Raw genomic sequence first — 24,328 nt, forward strand, 5'->3', positions numbered from 1 at the left:
CAAAGGAAAAGGAATAGTTGCTATTGAAGGAAATTCAGGTATAAAACTCATTTTCAGATGTTTTTTTTGTTCCTAAAATTGATCAGAATATGTTGAGTGTTGGCCAGCTTCTTGAAAAAGGATACTTAATTGTGTTCAAAGACAAACATTGTTCAATTTTTGATCCTGCTGGATTAGAAATATTCACTATAAAGATGAAAGGAAAAAGTTTTTCACTTGACTGGATGGAAGAGGAGTCGGTTACTTTTCTAAGCACAACAAATCAGTTAGAATTGTGGCACAAAAGATTGGGGCATTTTAATCAAGCAACATTGATGCAGATACAGAAAAAAAAGATGGTGCAAGGAATGCCAAAACTGGAAAAAGAAATCACAGTCTGTTTTTCTTGTCAATATGGCAAGCAGAATAGACTTTCATTTCCTCTAAACAAAGCCTGGAGAGAAATGAAAAAGCTTCAGCTTATTCATACTGATGTTGCTGGACCTCTGGAAACAATATCACTAAATGGAAGCAGGTATTATATTACTTTCATCGATGATTATACAAGAATGTGCTGGGTCTATTTCTTAAAGTTTAAGACTGAAGTAGCAAGTGTTTTTATGAAGTTTAAAAACTGGATTGAGAATCAAAGTGGTCATAGAATTCAGGTTGTTAGATCTGATAATGGCACTGAATACACATCAAACAAGTTTGCCAAGTTTTGTCATGATGCAGGGATTGAACATCAATATACTACACCTTACACTTCTCAGCAAAATGGTGTAAATGAACGAAAAAACAGAACAATCATGGAGATGGCAAGGTGCTTGTTATTTGAGAAAGATTTACCCAAGAAGTTTTGGGCAGAGGCTGTGAACACCGATGTGTTCTTGTTGAATAGGCTGCCAACAAGAGCATTACAAAACAAAACTCCATATGAAGCTTGGCACGGTTACAAACCTTCAATCCAAAATTTAAAGATTTTCGGTTGCTTATGTTTCACCTGTGTTCCTCAGGTAAAAAGAGATAAACTTGATAAAAAGGCTGAGGCTGGCATCTTTGTTGGCTACAACAATGTTACAAAAGGCTACAGAGTCTTTCAACCTCAAACAGAAAAGGTGATAGTTAGCAGAGACATCAAATTCATTGAAATCGAAAAGTGAAACTTCAAATATGCAAGTGCAGGTATGAAGATTGTGCAAGATGATGATGATATTGATGAAGCACTAGTTAGAGGAACTAAGTTGCTTACAGACATTTATCAAAGCTGCAATGTTGTTATGCTAGAACCTGCAGAATTTAAAGAAGCCAAAAATGATCCAAAATGGATTGATGCAATGAATGAAGAGCTGAGGATGATTGAGAAGAATCAAACATGGGAATTGGTGGACATGCCAGAGCACAAAAAACCTATTGGAGTAAAATGGGTTTATAGAACAAAATTGAATGTTGATGGCACTATCAACAAACACAAAGCCAGATTAGTGGTCAAGGGTTATGCACAGATCTTTGGTGTTGATTTTTCAGAAACATTTGCACCAGTTGCACGCCTGGATACCATAAGAATGCTATTAGCAGTTGCATCTCAAAAAGCTTGGAAAATCTTTCAACTTGATGTGAAGTCTGCATTCTTGAATGGCTATCTGCAAAAGGAGATTTTTGTTAAACAGCCAAAAGGATTTGTTGTAAAAGGAGGAGAAGAAAAGGTTTACTTATTGAAGAAAGCTTTATATGGATTGAAACAGGCTCCAAGAGCTTGGTATAACAGGATTAATGAGCATTTACTCAAACTTGACTTTAAAAAAAGTTTGAGTGAATCAACCTTATACATCAGAAATTCAAATTCTAATTACATTGTGGTTTCACTTTATGTGGATGATTTTTTGTTACAGGAAACAATCCAAGCATGATAAACAAATTCAAAGCAGAAATGATGAAGGTTTTTGAAATGACAGATCTCGGTGAAATATCTTATTTTCTTGGTATGGAAGTCCAACAAAACCAGCATGGAATCTTTATTTGTCAGCAGAAATATGCCAAAGAGATTTTGAAGAAATTCAAAATGGAAGAATGTAAATCAATGACTACTCCCATGAACGTGAAAGAAAAATTCTGCAAAGATGATGAAGCTGATAAAGTTGATGAAGCAATTTACAGAAGCTTGATTGGATGTCTTATATACCTCACTGCTACAAGACCTGATATCATGCATGCAGTAAGCTTGTTATCAAGGTTCATGCATTGTGCAAGTGAGGTTCACTTCAAAGCTGCGAAAAGAGTTGTGAGATATATCAAAGGTACACTAAGCTATGGCATTCAGTTTAGTTGTATTAAAAATTTTGATCTCCAAGGATATGCAGACAGTGATTGGGCTAGTAGTTGTGATGACATGAAGAGCACCTCTGGATATTGTTTCAGCTTTGGATCAGGAATTTTCTCCTGGTGTTCAAAAAAACAAGAGGTAATTGCTCAATCAACAACAGAGGCAGAGTATGTTAGCAGATTTGGACATGGAGCAGAAGAAAGCTACTAGGGTCAATGTTGATAATTAGGCTGCAATTGCAATATCCAACAATCCAATCTTCCATGGCAAAACAAAACACTTTAAGCTCAAGTATTATTTTCTAAGAGAGGTTTAGAAAAATGAAGAGTTACAGCTTATTTATTGCAAGACAGAAGACCAGCTTGCTAACATTTTAACCAAGCCATTGTCAAAAACAAGGTTTGAAATATTAAGAAACAAGATAGGCATCTACAACAAAAGATTCAAGGAGGAGTGTTGACAGTTGCCTCATTTGCTGCTGAAGAAGAGGTCTTCGATGCTGAGAAGGCTGAGAAGATTTAGTCAAGATTAGCTTTTCATTATCTTAGCATGTTTGTTACAAATAAAGCTGTTATAGAACAACTCTTTGTCAGTTAAGATTTCATCATTATTTTTCTATAGTTTGTTATCAAAACTCTTCTATAAAAGAGTGATTTCATTAATAAAAAATTATGCTTGCAGTCATAATAACAACAATTATTATAGCTAGTTTATTTTCTTTGTTTCTTCTTTATCTCTATATTGTTTTATTAACTTCACCTTGCGTGTTTAAATAAATAGTTGACTCGTTTCATGGACTTTTTTGTTGTGTATCAATTTCTTTATTTTACTTTGTTAAAATTTATTAGTTTGATTTTTTTTTTGTTTTTTTTATTATTACTTTCTATCATAAACAATTGTCCCAGATGCATCAAATCAAATTAATGCAGGAGAAGTTATTTGATTTGGATTGGCGTGGAAACTGGCATTCCATCCTCTCGAGAGGATATATAGAAAACAAAAAAGATTGATTATGGGCCTTGTGGAGGGAGGCCCAGTGTTTCTCTCAGTTGCGTGTTTGGATTTTATTTCATGGGCCCCTTCCATTTCTTTGCTTGTGCTTGAAGCCCTTCACTCTTACTTTATAAGAATTTAGAAATGAAAACAAAACACCACCATATTCAATTTCATATACTTATTCTCCTGCCTCGAAATGCTGGACTGGATGCCGAGTCGCCGTCGGCCGACTAGGTAGCGGTGCAGGTTTCTCAGACCATGCGTCTCTTATACGACGACAGTAACCCAACAACAACAAAATATTGCACATGAAAAGAACAGTTTACCTATGGAACCTGATGATCCGGGATTCCACCAATTCTGCCCTTTTCACCAGAACTCTAGAACTCTATTCTTGTATGCTGCGAACTGGACTTCATGGCAATGACTTCACTTTCCCCTTGGTCCTCAAAGCCTGCTCCAACACTAACTCCTTACGTGACGCTACAAAGGTCCATTCCCATACCTTCCTTCTTGGATTTCAAGCCCATGTCTTTGTACAGACTGCTCTTCTTGACATGTACTCAAAATGCCATCACCTGCCCTCGTCAAGGAAGGTGTTCGATGAAATGCCTGTGAGAACTGTCGTCTCTTGGAACTCCATCATCTCTGCTTATTGTCGTTCTTTTTTGTTCCATGAAGCCACTTTGCTACTTCGAGAAATGCGGCTTCTTGGTTTGGATCTAAGCTCCACCACATTCCTGAGCTTTCTGTCTACCACCCCTATTCCTCTTCGACAAGGCTTATCTATACACTGTTGCGTATTTAAACTTGGACTTTTAAATACCTCTGATCACATACCTTTAGCCAATGCTGTGATGAGCATGTATATCAGGTATGGTCAAGTCCATGAAGCGCGTGCTATTCTTGATTCGATGCATGAAATATCAGTCGTTTCTTGGTCAACAATTATTGGTGGCTACGTAGATACAGGGAATGTCGATAAAGCCTTCAGCATGTTCAATAGAATGAGAACAATTAGCACCATCAACTCGGACTGCGTAGTGTTTATAAATCTCATTAAAGGTTGTGCAAAACAAGGGAGTTTGATGGCGGCTTCATCGCTGCATTCTCTCATATTAAAATGTGGATGTGAGAATAAAGATCCTCTGGACAACTTGCTACTCGGCATGTACGCAAAATGTGGAGACCTCATCTCAGCTAGAAAAGTGTTTGATATGGCACTTGTAAAAACTGTTTTCTTGTGGACCTCTATCATTGGTGGGTACACACACATGGGTTATCCTGCTGAAGCTTTACTTCTTTTTAAGAAGCTGTTGAAGACAGCTATCAAACCGAATGGAGCAACTCTGGCTACTATCCTGTCAGCTTGTGCTGACTTGGGGTCGTTGGACATGGGCAAAGAGATTGAAGAGTACATTTTGTCAAATGGGTTTCAGTCAGATAGGCAAGTACAAACCTCTTTGATACACATGTTCTCCAAGTGCGGCAGTATAGACAAGGCTATATCAGTGTTTGAGAGGATATCAGATAAGGATTTAGCTGCCTGGAGTTCCATGATAAACGGTTATGCCATTCATGGGATGGCAGAAGAGGCTCTCGGTCTCTTTCACAAGATGCTAGAAATAAAAGAAATAAAGCCGGATGCTGTTGTTTTTACAAGCATATTGTTGGCTTGCAGCCATGTTGGATTGGTTGAAGATGGACTCACATTTTTTAAAAGCATGCAGAAGGATTTTGGAGTAGTACCCAGTGTAGAACATTATATGTGCTTGGTGGATCTTCTCGGCAGAGCTGGTCAGTTTGAATTGGCTTTGAAAACCATTAGAGTGATGCCTGTCAAACTACAAGCTCAAGTTTGGGCTCCATTTCTTAGTGCTTGCACGAAACATTGCAACCTTGAGCTGGGGGAGCTAGCAGCTAGAAAGCTGTTACATATGAATCCTGGAAGCCATGGTAATTATGTATTAATGGCTAATTTATATACGTCCATGGGAAAGTGGAAGGAGGCCGCTGTAACAAGGAGCTTGATGATTGACAGAGGGTTGGTTAAAGCACCAGGTTGGAGCCAGGTAGAGATCAATGGTTCTGTCCACGTTTTCATTGCTGGAGATCGATCACACGCTCAGTCTATTGATATCTACAAAAAGCTAGAGGAAATAAATTTAAAACTTGCAGAAGCTGGATATGTTCCGGAAACAGATACTGTGATTCATGACCTAGAAAGGGAAGAGAAGGAGGAAGCATTGAAAGTTCATAGTGAGAGATTAGCTATTGCATTTGGTCTCGTCAGTACTGAAGCAGGCTCAACACTAAGGATTGTGAAGAATCATCGAACTTGTGTTGATTGCCATTCTGCTTTAAAATTCATCTCAAAGATCACAAGCAGGCATCTTATTGTGAGAGATGGTTCCCGCTTCCACCATTTTGAGTCTGGTACATGCACATGCAAGGATTTCTGGTGATTTTACTCATCTGCTCCCAAATCACTCTCTCGCTAATTACATGATCTCGAAGTGATATAAAAAAAAAAAAAAAAAAAAAAAAAACCATTGAAGAAATCCCAGGATTTCAGGGTGCACCTTGACAAGACATTTTCAATCGTTGTATATTCTTGCAATCGACAGAAAGTAGGGATAACGAGGTCTTGAAACTTAAGATGCTATTTCTGTATCTTCTTTAGCTGAACTGAACATCAAAATGAATTCATTCGGTGGTCAAAATCCGGCTTAAACAATGACTTTTTATTCCTCATGGCGCTGCGTTCATTAAAAAAAATCGAGTTTTGCTCTGGCTGTTTTTTCCTTTTCTTATTCTTTCGTCTCCTTTTTTTCTATTCTCAAAGCCTTCCCTTCTATATATTCAAAATAGCCCATTTAATTTAAAAAAAAAATAAAAAATATTACAATATAAAAATGTTTAAAAATCAATTTCATAAAAAAAACAAGGAAAAAAAAATCTAATACAAATACGGTTAATTTGATTAACATATTATTTAAGATATGAAATCGTAATAACTTTCAAAAAAAAAAAAGTACAAAAAACAATGAAGCTAGAGGATTAATAACTAAATATCAAAGGATAAATTAAAAAAAAACATTCAAATCTCAAATAAAAAACTACCATGTTGGAAGATAACCATGAAAAAAAAATATAATTGTAAAACAATTTAAAACTCAAATAATGCAATCCAAACATGATATTAAAAAATAAAAAAAACTAAGAAAATGATTAAAATAACCAAATGAAATTAAATATTAAGGGACATTTTAAAAAAAAAATAAATCAAGAAAAGAATAAGAATATAGCACTCAAATCAAAATAATGAATAAAAAAACAAATACAATAAAATTAAAATGGATCAAATTGAATAAAAAATCAAATTCATTAAAATTTTCAAGGATAAAATTAAAAAAAAAATCCAAACTTTAAAAAGGATCAAAATCCAAATTTTTTTTTTTTTTTTTTTGCAAATTCAAACATGTTTTTTCTATGAAATAAGAGAAGAAAAAACCTCAAATTCAACTCAATCAAACCTTTTTTGTTAGTACACGCCACATTATTGGATTTGTTGGAAAGAGAACCATGCATCGCTTCTAATATTGAAGTTTAATTCTCAATCAATTTAATATTATATGATAAAATTAAAAAATAATAATTAATCAACCAGGTTAATACGTCAAACTAAATTAACCTATAAAATACATGATACGTGTGATAACTTATTAAAAAATAAAATTAATATTTAATAATAAAATTAAAAAAAAAATAAAAAAAAAAACAAAGCATTATTAAAACCCCTTACTCTAACTAGTCATGTCACTCCCACAACAAAGTCCTATTTACATAAAATCAAGGTCTTGAGTTGCTCTTCTATACGGGCACCTATTTTATTGTCAATTGTAGCCTGTTCTTCATGAATGAATCTCTGTACCCAAGGACTTTTCAGCACCACAAGACAGAATCATCTATGTGAATTAATCGATGCCTTCATTCCACTATGAGTACAGAAGCACTTGACACCATTTTGTCTCACCCAACAGTCTAGTTGTTTTGCATTTTCATGGTCCTCGCATCTTGTCAACGATGTTCCTTCCCTTTTCTTCAATATGCCGCCTCTTTTCTTCGAATTTCTCCCCCATCTTCTTACCTAGATCAAGCATCTTCGCTCTCCTTCCCATTTTCTTAGGTATTTCTTCAACAGAATGAGTCTGTTTCTCCAGAGTTATAAGAGTCCTGGACAGTGGTGATTGACTCTCCGAGATATATCCACTGCTTCCTCGGCCAGTTTCTTGTGCTTCACTGATTGTCAACAAAGGACTTGTTAGATCTTGCGATGATTTGTCATTTGTCATTGATGGCTTGATAGAGCTTAATGCGCGTGGCAATGCTTCTGAATAATCAGAAAATGACTGTTGAACATTTTCAGCTTTTTGATGCTTGCTTTCTGGATGATCAAGTGAGGTTCCTCTGCTACCTTCAATATTGGTTTTTGCATCAAGTTGGGAGTTCAAGAGCTCAAGTTCAATGTCATTATCACTAGTGGCTTCTTGATTAATCCATATAAAAGGAGCAGCATTTCGAGGGACCCAGTCATTCTTCTCTGCTAACATCCCGGGGATGCAAACACTTTCACAGTTTGGGAGAACCATCGTCTCGCGGATCACAGCCTGCATTATTGAGACTTGCATCAGATGAACCTCCCTTTCATCCATCATTCATCCTATCCTATTTCCATAAAAGTACCTAAAACCCCAAACATGAGCTGCAAACTAAAAGCACTCTGATGGAATATCACAATTGACAAACTGATAATATAAAAGGAAGTCTCAGTGAAGTGTCGATCTCGCATATGACAAGCAAGAGTCCTAAACTTTTCCAAAGCACAAAAAAGCAAAGGCAAATACAGGGGCTTGGAGTTGTGATTAGAAAATGCTTCAATCACACACGCTATAAATAGTCGAGGATATTTGTAAGTAATTTAATCAGAATATGATTCACTGAAATGACTTGAGAAAGGGAAATGAAGTACTTAGAGCTGCATGCTCATTAATGCAGACATCCTGTCAAGCAACATAGCGACTCAAGTGATGATTGCGTTTGTGTTGAGGGAAAGTTTTTTTTAAAAAAAAATACTGAAGAGTAGTCCTATGAAACAAGGAAGTTCCACACCTTAAATTTATTAATCAGGAAGGAAGCTACTTGTCCACTGGTGATCTTGTGTTCCCCAACAGAAGACTCCAACTCAAACTCCACATCAGGCATGGATGTGAAGCCAAACCATAACTGATCAGAAGGAGGTGGCTTAATATGTAATCTCACCGTTCCACGAAGAGATGTGACCCTTATTGACAATGAAAGTGGCACCTGCAATCGATGATCAATCAGTTACTTGGCAATTTCACTTTTAGTTAAGGAGACTTCTGCATGTACCCTCCAAATCGTTCAATACATGTAATAATATGAAATAGCCAGGACTCGCTTCTTAAAACCACAATGCATCATCTGTATGGTTCCACCTCTTGTGACCAACCTTAAGTAATCTTTTATCATTCTTATTAGTTTCTTTTCCAAGTTTTCAACCAAGCAGGAAATAATTTACAGTTAAAATCAATTTGCAAATTTTACAATGATGAATTTTGCATGGTTAAGGTGGTCTTATAAACATAGGAAGTAGATTCCCTACAAAATAGGATGTTGAAATAGAGGCAGATGAATAGAAGAAAGCATCATAGATCCAATATTCCTTTTGAGGAAAAAAAAAAGGGCATGCCAAGCACAACTGATGGGGAATGAAGAAGTAAGAAACATAAGAGAATGCTAGCCACACGATTTTGACTCCGGCTTGAAGGGCCAACAACAGAAATGGCAAATTTCTATGTTTGAATACTTTTCTCATTATACAGCTATAGCAGGAGTCATGTCACGAGGATTCATCTAACCAATGATTGAAAAACAAACGTGGGAAACAAATGTATCAGTGTCGATGATAGTAACATAACTAAGATACTGAATTACAGGCGAATGCTACTATTGAATTCACATTAATTCAACGGAGAAACAACATCCAATAAGGATACATGCGTCTTCATAAACAAGTAGAAACACCCTAGACATACAGAAAAGGTTTTTTACAAACCTGCAGAACCTGTTTCGCGACAGAATTAAGAATGGACTTCCACCTAGATAAATCGGTTGATGTTGATGCACCACTTTTAGAGTCCTTTAATTTATCTGTAGCAAGAAAAGAAGAGAGTCAATTGGTATTGTTTATTGTGAATTTTCATTAAATCAGTCAATTAACAATTCCTAATGTCCAAACCAACAACGAATAAATGCATTAATCATTAACACTGTTACAATAAGTGGAATAAAGAATCCCGTTGCAATAAGTGGAATAAAGGAATAGTACATCTTTATCATCTTGACACAGGTCTACCTCCTCCTTGCTTCCTAATTCAAGATGATATTGCATGGACCAGGATAATTCAATGGCCATGTATGTCATGCACCTATCTTGACTAGGATAAGCAGATAACCATCTCATTCTCGTAGTTTTGTTTCTGTCTACGAAGCCACAATTCTTTAGAGGATTATATGCAATGTTCATTAATGGAAAGACACCAATTCATTTCCTGCATGAACAGAGAATTGTGAAACAAGCACATCCCTTGAGAAAGTTTGACCTCATTTATGGCTTTCCAGGTAAGAAAGAGCAGGATCCTAGAATTGGTTTACATTGAAATCCTCTGATGTTATCTTGTTTGCATGAGTGAATGCATCCATCCAAGTGCATGCATACCATTATCATTTCAAATAATATCAACACAAATATGGTCTTAATTAACTATAAAGTTGAAAAGCAGTTAGCAACATTCCAGTATTTTGTTTCTCACGTATGACAGCCAAAGAAACTCATCAGACTCTTCAAAAGGCATGAAATCCTATAGCGGAATCACTACGAAAGTTTGATTGCAACTTCACAATCATATAAGGCTTTTATCTCTGTGCATCAGAGTTTATAGCATTCGAAAGCATTAGCTAGCAAACGAGCATACAAAACGTAAATCAGTAAAGAATTACTTACCAGGCTTAGTATTACCCTCATCCTTCCATTCATGTGAATCGACAGTCCCTTCAGAAAGATTCAACTGCTCTCCAAGATGTTCAAAACCTTCCAGAAGGTCTGAAGAAACATCCCTAATAGAGCTGGATCCTGAGTCTGTATTCACCACACCTTTCTCCATATCTAGGTCACGAACTTCCAGTCTTGTTTCAATACCTGGCACCACCCCACCACAATATTCGATGTCGAATTCCCATGCCCATACTTCGTTCATGTCTGTAGGAAGAACCCTACTACCATCAATATATGGTGGAAGATTTCCAAGTTCTAGATCAGTGCATATGACTTCACCAATGTAACTGGGGGTCCTCATATTGGACAATGTTCCCTGTTACCCCAAATTAGGAAAGAAAAATGTCTGAGTACATCCAATTCTAAAAAACAGAAAAAAAGCATAAGCATATTCTTCAAAGAACACCTATTACGTGCAATAATTTGAAATATCTTCACCCTAGCCTGTGGGATTTCCTCCCTTTGATCACAGTTAAGTTCTGAAGGAAGCAGGATATATTCACTGTTGCAAGAGTTCCATCTACTTACTATGTCAGGGCACAAGAAAAAGTCCAAGCATTTGGAATTAGCAAAGGCCAGAGGATGAGTACGCAACAGAACCTATATTGAGGCCATATTTCTAAGTGCATTTACATCAAAATGGAAATTAATTGATAGCCCAATCCCAACATTGCTACACGCTGTTGATGGTAAAACTACAAGCAAAAGCATCATCTACACGTAGCAGAATCTAACATGCATCAATGTACAAGCACAAGTTCTGTTAGATATAATTTGGGAAATAATAGACCTGAATCCATGCTTGCGCTAAACTCTTCATCTTGGGATTGCTTCTGGCATCAAAAAAGAGCCGAGAAATAATCAAATTCCAGCAGAGTGATCCCTCATCAATATTTAACTTTTCATCAGTGTCTGTATTAGAAATGGTGGAGAACTGGCTTTGGCTTGATGCACGAGAAAAGGTTGACGGTGAAGGTAATGCTACATTTTCTTCTTCAGAGGTGATAGGATCCTTTAATGTTGGAGCATTCTTTCCCACACTACCAGCAAAAGCTGGGTCCTGGGATGGATGATATTTATCATTAATCTTTCTCTCTTCACGGCCTAACAAGGAAGTCACCTTATTTTCCACACCAGTCTTTGATGCCTTTCTGGCAAGCTTTTTCCAAAACAGGAGAACCTTCGATCCAGAACCATCAAGCCTACTAGCCCTATCTATTGGCTCAGCATAGAACCCAACTGAAGGTTTCATAAATGAAGGGTATCCTGTATTTAAGGATGTCAAATAACGGTGGAAATCCTCATTCAAATTGGTGAACCAGTTGAGTTTTTCTTGGTCATCACTTGAAGCAAGACGCAGGGCTTTGCACCATGACTCCTTCTCCCAGGACGTCTCAAGAAAAATAAAAACCGTCTTACTTGCATTATATATTGGTGAAGTTCTGCTTTCCACTTTTATCGGAAATCTTTCGGCCCTGTGATAGCATTAGAGATGAGTCGTGTCTCTACTTGTAATAAGGGTGAAAAAGACTTCATAACTTATTAAGCTATGTGTAACTGCATTATGTAGCACGGATATTTCCAACACTAAATGAATGCAAAATTCGATTCTACTGAGCTGAGTAATAAGGAATTTCAGTATGGTTTTTAAAAGCGAGTATTTCAGCCCTGGTCAAACTGGTTAAAAATGACGAGAGAAGTCAAGAGAGAAGTTAATTGGTATCCTGAACATATGTGGTCACTACTGACCATTACTTTGGCAACATTTTATGCAGTTATGGGAATCTTGATGGTTGCGACCACTAAAAGGAGCTGTGCATGAGAAATAATCATACTGATTTGTCAGGCTGAAGTTCCTTTTCCATCAAGAAATTCTAGCCAAAATTTACACACAGAGAAGTAGGAGGCATGACGTCTTTGGTCCTTTACTTGTCAATAGCAAAACAAAACCCCAGAAAGCATTAAAAAGGCAAGTGAATAATTAGTAACTAACCAAAGAGTCTCATAAAGACAATATTTACCATTTTCTCGAGGGAAGGCTTGTAGCAGAAACGGCTTCTATCACACAACCTGTCAAAGGGATAGCTCTATGTGAACCACCTGAATCTGTCAAAATAAGTGACCTGTCCTTGATGTTTGCATGTTTTCGAATGGGAGTAACCTCAAGGATCTCCCTTTTCCTCTTTTGATCTTTTGATACTTTTTCCACAGGCCAATTCCCCGGAACCTTATCTGATTCAAGAACCCAGACAATTCCCTAAGTCACAAAAGTAAATCAGTTCTAATATAAGAAGAAAGTACCAGTCTTTCACAACATATAAATAAAAAAGAAAAAGTAGCATTTTGACAAGAATTCAAAGAAGTAAACGAGGAAGCTAGTCAGTAGAGATTGAAAGATAATAAAGAGACCTTCTTGTTAAAGGCATAATAAAGGGACTGTTGGGGATCGAGGTCTTGATGAGGAGAAGAAGAACGTGATGCTTGTTGTTGTGGTTGAAGATGAGTCTTTCGATTCAATCTTTTAATAAAGAAGTAAACACCCAGAGCTTGTAAAGCAACAAGAGTGAGCAGGCCAGAAAGAAAGCCACCACCGTATATCACTGCCACGGAACACATGATCACCGACTTCCCTTCCCTTTTTCTTCCAGTCAATGAAATGATTTGGTCAGCAACATAAGAAAAACATAAAGAAACTAAGAGTAGAGAGGTGTCATTGTTTATCTGAGATTGACTGACTTACTATAGTGGAAAAGAACAAAAACAAGGGAAATGGGGAGCAGTTAACTTATGTAAGCAAGATGGTATTTACTGGAAAGAAATCAAGCAAGCAATAAAATCATGTTATTCCAATAATAACAAGAAATGGTAAGGCTATTAGCTGCTTTGTTTTGTATGTTTACTGTTTGCTCAAGAGGAGAGGAAAAGAGATAGCTTCTTGTTATTGTTCTCTTAGCCTTTGCTTTTGCTTTTTGCTTGGGCCTCCCATCTTGTTGTTGGATAGAATACACGTTTGAATTCAATAGTAACTCGCGTCTACTCTGTCCTGTACAGTACAGTATGGCTTAGGGGTTGATGATGGGGTTTAGGGGAACCAACTAAGTATACTACTTGTTGCTATTATTACCCGCCACCTCGCTTCTTTTCCTTTTCACTTCTATGATTTACATGAAGAGTTTATATCACTGATATATTTATTTCCATAAATTAATAACAATTAATTATGGAAATTAAATCATCCCAGTTGTATCAGTATTTACTTTTAATTATTGAAGTATTGACCCCTAATATATTACCCATTTCTCCATTTCATCTCAAACCTAAACGTAATTTTTAGTATGCACATTAAACGAAAAACATATACACCACATTGAAAAAACTAAAAAAGTGTCTTCTTCGAGTAATATTACGGTTTAAGAAATGGTGGGAGAATGTAAGGAATTTCGGTTTTGAATTCTGCTTATTTGTTCCAATAAAGGAAAGGAAGAAACACAATAATAAGCCCACGCTTAATCCTGCTGCAAGAGTGGAATATGATTGAAAAGGGAACGGCAAAGCCCTCATGTATCACTTCATTATCATTTGATTCTCGAATATAGATAGACAGGCACACAGACAATCTCACTTCTCCTCCCCATCCATTCACTTAAAGATTTTGTGTGATATACATGCACATGATTATCACACAAGAAGCCAGCGCAAATTCTAAAACAGAAAGAAAGAACAAATCCATTTACAATACTTTTGCACATTAGAAACTAGCGACAGATCCTTCTGATACAAAGCTCAGATTACAAGATAATAAGAAATTAAGAAAATGGACATCCTGAAACTAAGCTGCCGATCCACAAACTCTCATTTTTTCAAGTCTCTTCTTCCTCTTTGCCAAGGAAACCAACTCAGTCCACAAAACAAACTCCCCCTCTAACAAAACTTTCTGGATCAACAAGCCATTGTATACTTGGGAACCGCTTTCATGGCTTATTCAAACTACATTTAACTTTTAAACCTTTTACATGTATGCCTATCCAAAGTAGGCGGGCATGATAAAGTTATACATTAATATCAGAACTGCCAACGAGGGACTGTTTTCATGGTGGTTGCTGGATCACTGGAGAAAAACAAACCTAGGTGGGAGGGAAACAAGTTAGAGAACAAACCAATTTACATGGTGCAGTGGCAGCTGGTAAAAAAGCTATAATCATGATGGTGGACATTTAGCTGCTTCAACCAGGAATCAGCAGCACTTTCAAGATAAATCATTCTTTCATCATCAGATGTCTCTGGATTTATCCAAAGATTCCCTTGCAATTTGTATGTGGCCAGACCGAATGGAGGAAGGGATATACAGACATTTCCCTCTCCTTTCCGTTTACTTGCTGTTCCATCTGCTTCAATGTCATCATCCTCATTGACGCAATCTGCAGAAGCAAAGGCCAACAAAAGTGGAGAAACTTGTTAAACATTAGGTGACAACAACTCTCTCTAAAATAGATGGATAGCATTGAGAGAATTGATCTGAAAGGCCATGGAACAAATCAAATCCAATAGCTCCTTGGCATTGGATAGGCATGGAAGCAAGCAACAGTGAGCAAAACCAGAACCAGAGCCATCCAACAAAATCATACAAAGCCACATAAATTTAGCTAGATTAGGCCCAACAATCAGTTATGGTGACCTAAATTCTCGAGGGGATTCTGAATGCTTCTTCAGGTACTACACTAATACACATCAGTAAGTTGTAAGTTGTGGAGGAAATTGGTGAAGTCAATGCTGGACGTAACATGGTAGGCTATAGGATTTGCCAGCTGGCCCAAAATGGAGAGAAGAATGATTAGTTTGTATTCTGAGTGGTAACACAATATTTATGTATCCTCGGAGTGAGAAAAACATTTTGAAATTGATATGGATAAATTGCAACTTCAAGGTTAAAATGCAATGTTCAAACAAATTTCACAAGTCCAGCATAAGTGAAGGATTGTAGGACAAGATTGAGCAGTTTCCAAGCACCATCTGGTTGTTAAGGGGATAATGAAAAATAAAATTGCTTTCCAATATCCCCTGAGTTTTATCTCTGTGCTACAAGACTAATTTTTCTGATTCTCAATGGAGTTGGGTTCTAATAACAATCTCAGGAGAATACTTTCACCTCCCTTCAAAATTCCCTTCACTTGAGGAATAGGTATGTCTTTCGTATGGAAAAAAAAAGGGGGGGGCGTCTCAGGTTTCTTTTACTTATTTGAACTGAAGCATGAGGAACATTTTACAATCCAATCATGTCCTGATTTTCATTCCTACAAGTTGCTAATCTCATGAAACCTGTTTACATCAATATTCAGAAAGGCATTATAAATTGCACTGTTTTTGGTCTACATTGTAAAGCATGGGATGTTTATAAAACACAAAAATGAGAGTGCAAGAAGTTGAAACTGTGCTACCCCAGGAAAGTTCATATCAGTCAATTCCATGTCATTTTGAATAACTGTGATAAAAAATGAGACTCAGAAGAATTAGGATAAAGATGCTTTATTCTTTGAAATTCGAAAATCCAGACAAAAATCAGGAAATAAATAAAAGGTGCAAGATAGTAGGATACCTTGGAAAGATGATGAAAGTGTATGATAAGTCAAGAAGCATGATGACAGGTCCTTCTCATTTCCCTGAGATGGAATGTGATATATGGGGTACCTAATCAACAATCAAGACCATACAATTACTAGATAACCATGGATAAAATGCATTAAGGAAACCAATCGATTTTACCAAGCAACAGCCATCCAACTCGCCGGAGAAAGATCCACATTCTTGAGTGTCATTAATCCCGGATTATTCCTGGCTAATTCAGTTATCTGAGGAATAAAAAAATCAGAAAGGCATGTACCTAGCATAGCAATAAACATAAAAGAACAACATTCTATAGCGATTTATAGGGCTTTTTGTGCTAAATGGAAATCAATAGCAGGAAGAAAATGTAACCTTTTCTAAAAGTGGAACCCTCCAGTAAGGAGAAGATATCTCAAAGTACTGAAAGGACAGAGAGCCAAGCTTATCCCTCATTGACAAAGAACCCTCATGGTCAAAGCTTGAATCCTCAGAGATGGTATCCCATGTCTTGCTGGAATTGTTGCTTAGCGACCTCGACAGTTTATCACTCATGCTGTCATCGCTCCAAGAATCACTTTCAAATTCGACAACTTCACTATACTCTCTTGAGTCCCTAAAAGAAGAAAAGCACGGTAGCTCAACCTAACTGCCGCAAATCATCAGAGACAAAGGAGCTGCTATCAGCTGAATCTTGGTAGATAAAAGATGAATAGAAAAAAGGTTACAAAACCTGGAAGCCACCACCGACTTATTGCTGTAAATCTGAATGGCTGACAGGTAAGGGACATAATATTGCATAATGGTGTCACCGCTGCTCAATACTACTTGGGTGCCAACACCATATGCGCTCCATTCATCGTAGCAATCCCATAAATCTCCCAAAGTGAAATATTCAACCATATCCTTAGTACCAGGTGGTTGCCATAAGCTATTTAGATCACGAATGCAGCTCTGCAAAGTATTCAAGAAAGCAAATTTTGAAACGACAACGGTACTTAATGTTAAAAACGCATGTTCAAGGCTTAATTCCCAAGGAAAGATAATCTAATATGGGGTGTAATGTCTTATGGCAATATTTTTTAGAGTTCAAATATTTAAAATGTTTTCTCTCTTTTTTTTTTCTTTCTCATCTGTTTGGTCTTTTGGCATACTTGCATACAATTGATTGACCAGATTACTCTCCCAGATGGATATAATGGGACTTTAACGGGGAAAAAAAAAAAAAAAAACCTGCAACTCAAGTGAGAAGCATGCTATTAGTCCCCTTTTAATTCATGTCCATGAATGGAATCGATTAACTCACCAAAGATCTTGGGGTTAAACAACACCACAAGAGCACATATGCTATGGGACCATGTTTGAAATTGAGATCAAATGAATGGATGGCTGCCTGAAATGCAAGGATTCCTTAATCCCACTACCGATCCATGCATTATCCATGGCAGGAACCAGGGACCGGGGAGTCGGGGACCATATGCTACAATAAGAGCACGTAGCATTTTGACCATGGTCGAGAGACAGAGAGATTTTCTTCCTCTCTGGCGATGAGGCATGACATCAAGATGAAAAGGACTAAAATTGAAATTAAAATTTAAAAAAAAAAAAAGTAATAAATGCTACATTTATCTGTTTGGTCTGTGGTGGAGTACTAAGTTTCAGTAACGGGAAACACATGGCAAATCATTCATGTGATGTGTGTAAAGAAAAGAAAATGAAAGAAAGAGACAGGATATAAAAATCTTTATAAAATATAGAGAAACAGGATATTCGCGGCATCCGCCAGGTACGGTATAGAACTGGATAAGACCCTTATGAAAATGGGCTATGCAACGTACAACCCGACAAATAATATCAATCTAGTTAGGCCCACAACACGAGCTTCAACCTGTGTTTTTAAAAAAAATTTAAAAAATTTTTTTGTTAAAATTAAGTGCGGTTTATATTTTTTAGATCGTTTTGATGTGCTGATATCAAAAATAATTTTTTAAAAATAAAAAAAATTATTGGCATGCTTTTTGGCACGAAAAACTATTTGAAAAGCAATCACTACCACACTCCCAAACACCCTCGAAGTAAAATAATAGGAGTAAGGTTTACCTGGAAAATTGACCGGGTTTCAAATCATAAAATTCTGATCTTGTGCAATTCACCGGGTCAACTAAAAACACGGGTAACCGGTGTAATTTAGATGAAACTTTTTTTATTATTTTTTAATAAATTTAGAAAATATAAAAATAATTTATAAATATTTAGTTTTATGTATTTTTTTTATAATCTACACCTACATTAATTATTGTATAATTTTTTTGGTTTGTAATAATTATATAATATATGAGATAAGTAAATTACACTGAACATTTTTTTATAAGATTTATAATTGATTGTTTCTTAACTTTTTAATATGAAATAATTATACTATTTTTTAATAATTATATTATATTATATATTTTTTTAATACCATATATTCATATAAATTATTTTTTAATTTTTCAGTGGAATAATTATACTATATTTGATATTTTAAAAAAAAAAATTATAGCCTTATGTAGTTTTTTTAAAAAAAATTCATGTAAAATATCAAAAACTCCAATCATATTTTTTATTTTTTCAAATTAATTCTGGCCATTCCATATAAGTCCCGACCCTTATTTAGGTCAATAATTTGTCAGGTTTCTCCCCAAAGAAAGAAAGAAAGAAGAAAAGAAAGAAAAGGAAAGAATAAAAAGAAAAAGTCATCGGTTTTTCCCCAAAGCGACGACTGAGATCAAATTTAACAGCAGCATTGCTTTTCTTTTACTTTGTTTTTTTAAAAAAAAAAAAATTTTTGCTTCATGAAGACACCAGCAAAACACAAAAGCCAAAAAGAAAAGAAAAAAAAAAAGGAATAATTATAAAGAAATAAAGTGTGTTTGCATGTGCGTGAGTATTTAACAAATTCAGAAAACGAAGCTTTAGGCCTCATGGTAACGTACCATTAGATTATGAATTTGCAATCGAATGACCCTACCAACCCTTGTGTTAATTTCTACTAGTTTATAAAGAAGAAAACAAAAAGGGAAGAAATGATCCAATTAAACAAGAACGAAAAAGAAAAGAAGAATGGAATTAAAGGGCAGATTACCTCGGGAAGGAATTTAGGAGGAGCAGTTGGAGTTACACATTGAAGAAAGCGTTCCAGATTGGAGTGCTGCCGCTGATGAGTTGTCGAAGGCACCAACACAGACCGCGATGCGCTCTTTTTACCACTCAGGTCCATCGTGACGGTGACGGTGACGGTGACGGTGACGATGATACGACTTAGTAGTGGTGGTAGGAGTAAGCGGTATCCTGTTTTTCACTGAATTCAATTTTCTTAGCTAGCTAGGCAGAGAGAGAAGCGGGCTGCGGGCAACTCAATCGACCAATTCATTTATGCGAAGAGATAGAGAAACTGATTGACTGGTGAGAGAGGCCCCTCAAGCTTACTATTTTGGCGATTTCTTCGCTGATTTATGTATATACGCGGGCAAAAGAAGCAAGCAACCCCAAGTTTATGTTTCCATTTCTTGCACGCACATACATATATATATATATATATATATATATATATATAGAGAGAGAGAGAGAGAGAGAGAGAGAGAGAGCTTATCAAAAATCCAAGCTAGCCAGAGAACTAAATTAATATGAAAACCGAAACAGATTAAGAGCAGAAGAAAAGGGAAAGAAAGATTGATGGCCAATTCCAAATTAAACTGGAAGACAAACCAACGCCTTAATTCACCCTCTAATTTGCTTAATTTTTGTTGGGGAGGGGGGCAGCAGCGATAGCTGCTATTGGGAAATTAAGGATAGGGTTGGAAGGAGTTTAATTAATTAAAGAGGAGCGGCGAGGGGGGAGGGAGATGAGAGTGGAGTAGTAGTGAAGAGAAAAACGCAATGCATCTTAAATTTAAAATCAGTTCAATCTCAAAGCAAACTGAGATTTATTAATTAAAGCTACTGGAAGAAATGTTATACTACAGCACTCTCGACCGAAACAGGAAAGAAGACAAAGATGGTATATATATATATATTTCTGCCTTTCGGACCGTAACTACACGTAAGAGAGAGAGACTGTGTGAGCTGTGTGTAAGTTTGTCGGCAAGAGTCATTCACAGTGGTGTCCGGGCTGTGAGTGTTCGCTTCGCCGCGTGTTTCTGTCCACTGTTTAGTTTCCTTTCTCTTTTGTCTTTTCTTTTTTATCCCACTTCTCCTAACTTTTTACGTCTGATTTTCCTTTTAAAAATTAATGATGCATTTTGTATTTTAAAAACATGAACGTTCTATAAATTAGCATGCACATTGCCGTGGGTATTAGAATTGTTACGTGACTATATATATTACTTGGGTAAATAAGTCATCATCTATATATATTACAAGTAATCAGATATATTACCCGGATCATTAAGAAATTCAGGTATCGATATACTAGTTTTATCATAAATTTCAGGAATAAAAAACTAATTATACGTAAAAAAAAATATTAATACCTCTAATGTATTCTGTCTTACATAAATTATATTGAGTAGTCTGAATATGGTTTAAAGGTTTTGATTGTTTTTCAACATGTAGTCTTTTTATGGTTTAGGATGGAGATTTATTCGTGTGAATAAATCTCACGTTTTAAATTTATTATGGACTTGTATGTCCAAATAAACTTTTTATAAAAAGACTTTCTGTAATTCATATATTGCAACAAACAAATACTCTCAATTAAAATTTGTGAGTATTTAAAATAATTCTGAGAATTTTATGATCAACTCTTGATATTTAAATATCACTCTACTTGTAGGTCCAACTTTTATACAATAATATTAACCATTAATTCTATGAATTAAAATTTCAGGGGTTATTGAAATATTAATCAAGTTCTCACAGATTTAATAAATTGGTTATTAAATTCAAAATAAATGCTAATACAAATACACACACTTTGAATTTATATTTTTTGAAAAAAAAAATTTGTATTTTTTAAGAGACTTGGCCTTATGTGATAACAAAAAATAATTAAATTAAATTTTAGGGTCAATTAAAGATTAAATTGAAAAAAATCACAATCAATTATCATTTTAAAAAAGACATTGAACTATAGGGACCCAATTAATTGAAATTAGAGGTGAAATTAAAAAGATTTGAAAGTTTAATAGTCAAATAAGGGTTAATATTATCAACAATCATGAGCATTGGTGGGTTGATATTAGTGCTACAAGATATGTACACGCTAATAAGAGAATAGTTTCCATGTATAAATAAGTGGATAGAGAAAATCTATTAATGGGGAACTCATCAACCTCTAAAATATTAGGTGTTGGAAAGGTCATACTGAAGATGACTTATAGAAAGCTTATCACCCTCAACAATATATTTCATGTTACAAAAATTAGAGAGAATTTAGTGTCTTATTCATTATCGAGTAAAATCAGTTTTAAGATGGTTTTTTAGAGTGATAAATTTACACTTTATAAGAATGGTATGTTTATAGGAAATGAGTATTTGTGTCATGGTCTTTTTAAAATGAATGTAATGACCATTATAACCAATGAGAAGAACAAAAATAAAAATATTTTCTTCTTCTTATTTGTTTGAGTCTTGTGATGTGTGTCATGAAAGATTAGGTCATGTGAATTATAATTATACGCAAATATTAATAAACTATGAATTATTATTGAGTATGATTTTTGAGAAAAAAAAATTATAAGTATGAAATTTTATGTAGAATTAAAATTCACAAAATCTTCTTTTCAAATAATTAAAAAAAGTGGTGAACCTCTAAACTTAATACACTCAGATATTGGTGATTTAAATATTGTGCAAACTAGAAATGGAAGAAAATATTATATTACTTTAACATATGATTACACAAGATATTGTTATACATATTTTCTAAGAAGCAAAGATAAAGCTCTTTAACTCTGTAAACATTACAAGAATGAAGTTGAAAATTAACTTAACAAAAAGATAAAGGTAATAAAAAGTGATAGAGGTGGAGAATACAAGGCACTATTTGATAAATTACGCATCCAAAATGATATTATTCACCAAACTACTAATCCTTATTCACCATAACAAAATGGCATCGTGAAATGTAAGAACCGAACGTTAAAAAAATGACGAATGTCATTTTGATAAGTCTAGGAGTACATAAAAACTAGCGGAAGGCAATTCTAGTTACCAATTATATACTTAACAAAGTATCCCATGAAAAGTTAGAAAAACATCATATGAATTGTGAAAAGATAAAAGATCTTCATATAAATACCTCAAAGCATAGGGGTGTCTTGCAAATATAACACTACCTACTAAAAAAAATCAAGATAAGACCTAAGATTGTATATTATGTATTTATTAGATATACATACAATAATAATGTATATAGATTTCTTGTACATAAGTCAAGTATTAAGGATATTCATCCTAATACTATTATAAAATTAAGGAATGCTATATTTTTTAAAAGACATGTTTCCATGGAAGATAGTACGAGAAATTATTCACTTAAAAGAATGATTGAGGCTAGCTCGAGTAATCATTATTAATCAAAACATGATGAAATTGAGTTTAGAAAAAAAAAATAAAAAAAATGACCAAAACACTCGGTCTTGATTTTTTAACATACTTGTTAGAAAATAAAAATACATAAGGTTTTAATTAGAACTGCAATTTATTTACATCAAGAAAATAATAATAATAATAATAATAATAATAATAAAATGTGGGACTTACAAACCATATAATTTGCAAACAATTAAGAAATTGAAAAAAATTAACTACGACTTATTTGTGATTTTACTTTTTGATGTGGGGATTTATTGAATTACATGAAGTAGACAAAAAGGAAAGCCATAAAAAAAAATATTTTTTAATTTTTGTTTAGTAATGTGCCATTCTAATAAATTACATGGGTTAACAACACATAGCACTCTCAATAAATAAATAAAATATCATTAGAGGCCTAGTTGTCTACAATGTGATGTGACCTGATTTTGACTATTTATTTGTAATTATTTAATTTGAGTATAAGAATATTTTGTATCAAAATATATCTAACTTGTGTTTTATGATAAATAATATAATTAATTTTATCTGTATTGTTCATGTAAAAAAAATGTCATTAGGTCCAACATCAAAGAAAAACAATTTACTAAATTTGAATTGATATATATACATATTAAATTCATTTTTATTATACACGTGTGTGTATACAACCCAATTAACTATTTAACTATTTACCAATTAAAATTGAATAAAAATAACATCATTACAAATAAAAAAAATATTTTAATATATATATATATATATAATCTCTCCATTGACATTTTTAAAGTTTAGAATGTCATTTTTTCAATTGGAATATTTTTTAATATTAATTTTTATTCTTTACTGGTGGAATATTAATCACTCTATATTTGTTCTATTTATACATTTTTTTTTGCTCTTATCTTTATTATTTTATAATTTGTTTTTTGCAATATTCCTTTTTTTACATTGTTTTTAAAAAAATTATTATACAAAACTAAAAATAAATAGTGTTTCACCATAATAATTGCATTATTGTTCTATTTTTAACTACATTAAAAATTAATTTGAGATCTTACATTCTTTATTAACATATATAATCTCCACTTTATTTTTTTATTATATGTAAGTAAACTTTTTGATTCACAATTAATTTTTTAATCAATGTTAAAAAATATGTTAATAACACTTATATATTTATTATTTAGCATTTAAAAAATTTATTTAACTTGCAATGAGGCCAGTCAAATAGAAATGTTAACACTTTTTTTTTTTTTTCATTTATTAACATATATGGTTCTTGACTTGTTTCATTAAATGCATGTATAAAATTTTTAATTATATTTTTTTTGTCAAAAAATATATTGAAAAAGACTACATATTTATTTTTTTTGCCAAAAAATAATCCAACTTGCATCAAAGCAGGACTGAAATAGCTAGCAAACATTAATAGAGATTGCTATTGTTCTATATAATGATAAATAGACTCATAGTAGAGTGTCATGATTAAGCGAAGAGCCGTTTAATATTGTTGTAGCGTTTTCTTTTTAAAATACTTTGTGTTTGAAAATACATTTAAATATTTTTTTATTTTTAAAAATTTATTTTTAACATTAACACATCAAAATAAATAGAAAATACAAAAAATAATTAAATTAAAGTAAATACAAAAATAAAAAATATTAAAATTTTTTTCAAAAATATTTTTTTTATATAAAAAATGGAGCTCTAAGTATCATATGAAGTCTAAAGTAAGG

At 34.1% G+C, this 24,328-nt stretch overlaps 3 protein-coding genes across 3 annotated transcripts; 1 reads left to right on the plus strand and 2 right to left on the minus strand.

Annotated features, from left to right (window-relative positions):
• The first annotated feature begins 3,462 nt into the window (after positions 1-3,462).
• On the plus strand, positions 3,463-6,052 carry LOC118029056 (pentatricopeptide repeat-containing protein At4g33990). The gene has a single exon (XM_035032858.2). It carries the CDS (start codon positions 3,607-3,609, stop codon positions 5,761-5,763), a length of 2,157 nt encoding a protein of 718 aa, XP_034888749.2. The 5' UTR covers positions 3,463-3,606; the 3' UTR covers positions 5,764-6,052.
• A 935-nt stretch (positions 6,053-6,987) lies between these two features.
• On the minus strand, positions 6,988-13,416 carry LOC118029061 (uncharacterized). Its single transcript, XM_035032867.2, has 8 exons — positions 13,177-13,416; positions 12,846-13,077; positions 12,458-12,693; positions 11,227-11,911; positions 10,386-10,752; positions 9,438-9,532; positions 8,471-8,665; positions 6,988-7,968 (listed from the first exon to the last, which is right to left on the minus strand). The coding sequence occupies exons 2-8, from the start codon at positions 13,050-13,052 to the stop codon at positions 7,360-7,362; spliced, it is 2,394 nt and encodes a 797-aa protein (XP_034888758.1). The 5' UTR covers positions 13,053-13,077; positions 13,177-13,416; the 3' UTR covers positions 6,988-7,359.
• Positions 13,417-14,150: 734 nt separating this feature from the next.
• LOC118029062 (uncharacterized) lies at positions 14,151-20,063 on the minus strand. The gene is made up of 6 exons (XM_035032869.1): positions 19,159-20,063; positions 16,768-16,988; positions 16,410-16,650; positions 16,197-16,282; positions 16,030-16,121; positions 14,151-14,854 (listed from the first exon to the last, which is right to left on the minus strand). Exons 1-6 carry the CDS (start codon positions 19,291-19,293, stop codon positions 14,598-14,600), a joined length of 1,032 nt encoding a protein of 343 aa, XP_034888760.1. The 5' UTR covers positions 19,294-20,063; the 3' UTR covers positions 14,151-14,597.
• Between the last annotated feature and the right edge of the window lie 4,265 nt (positions 20,064-24,328).

The sequence above is a fragment of the Populus alba genome, chromosome 18 (genome assembly GCF_005239225.2).
Source record: "Populus alba chromosome 18, ASM523922v2, whole genome shotgun sequence".
In the NCBI taxonomy this organism is placed as follows: domain Eukaryota; kingdom Viridiplantae; phylum Streptophyta; class Magnoliopsida; order Malpighiales; family Salicaceae; genus Populus; species Populus alba.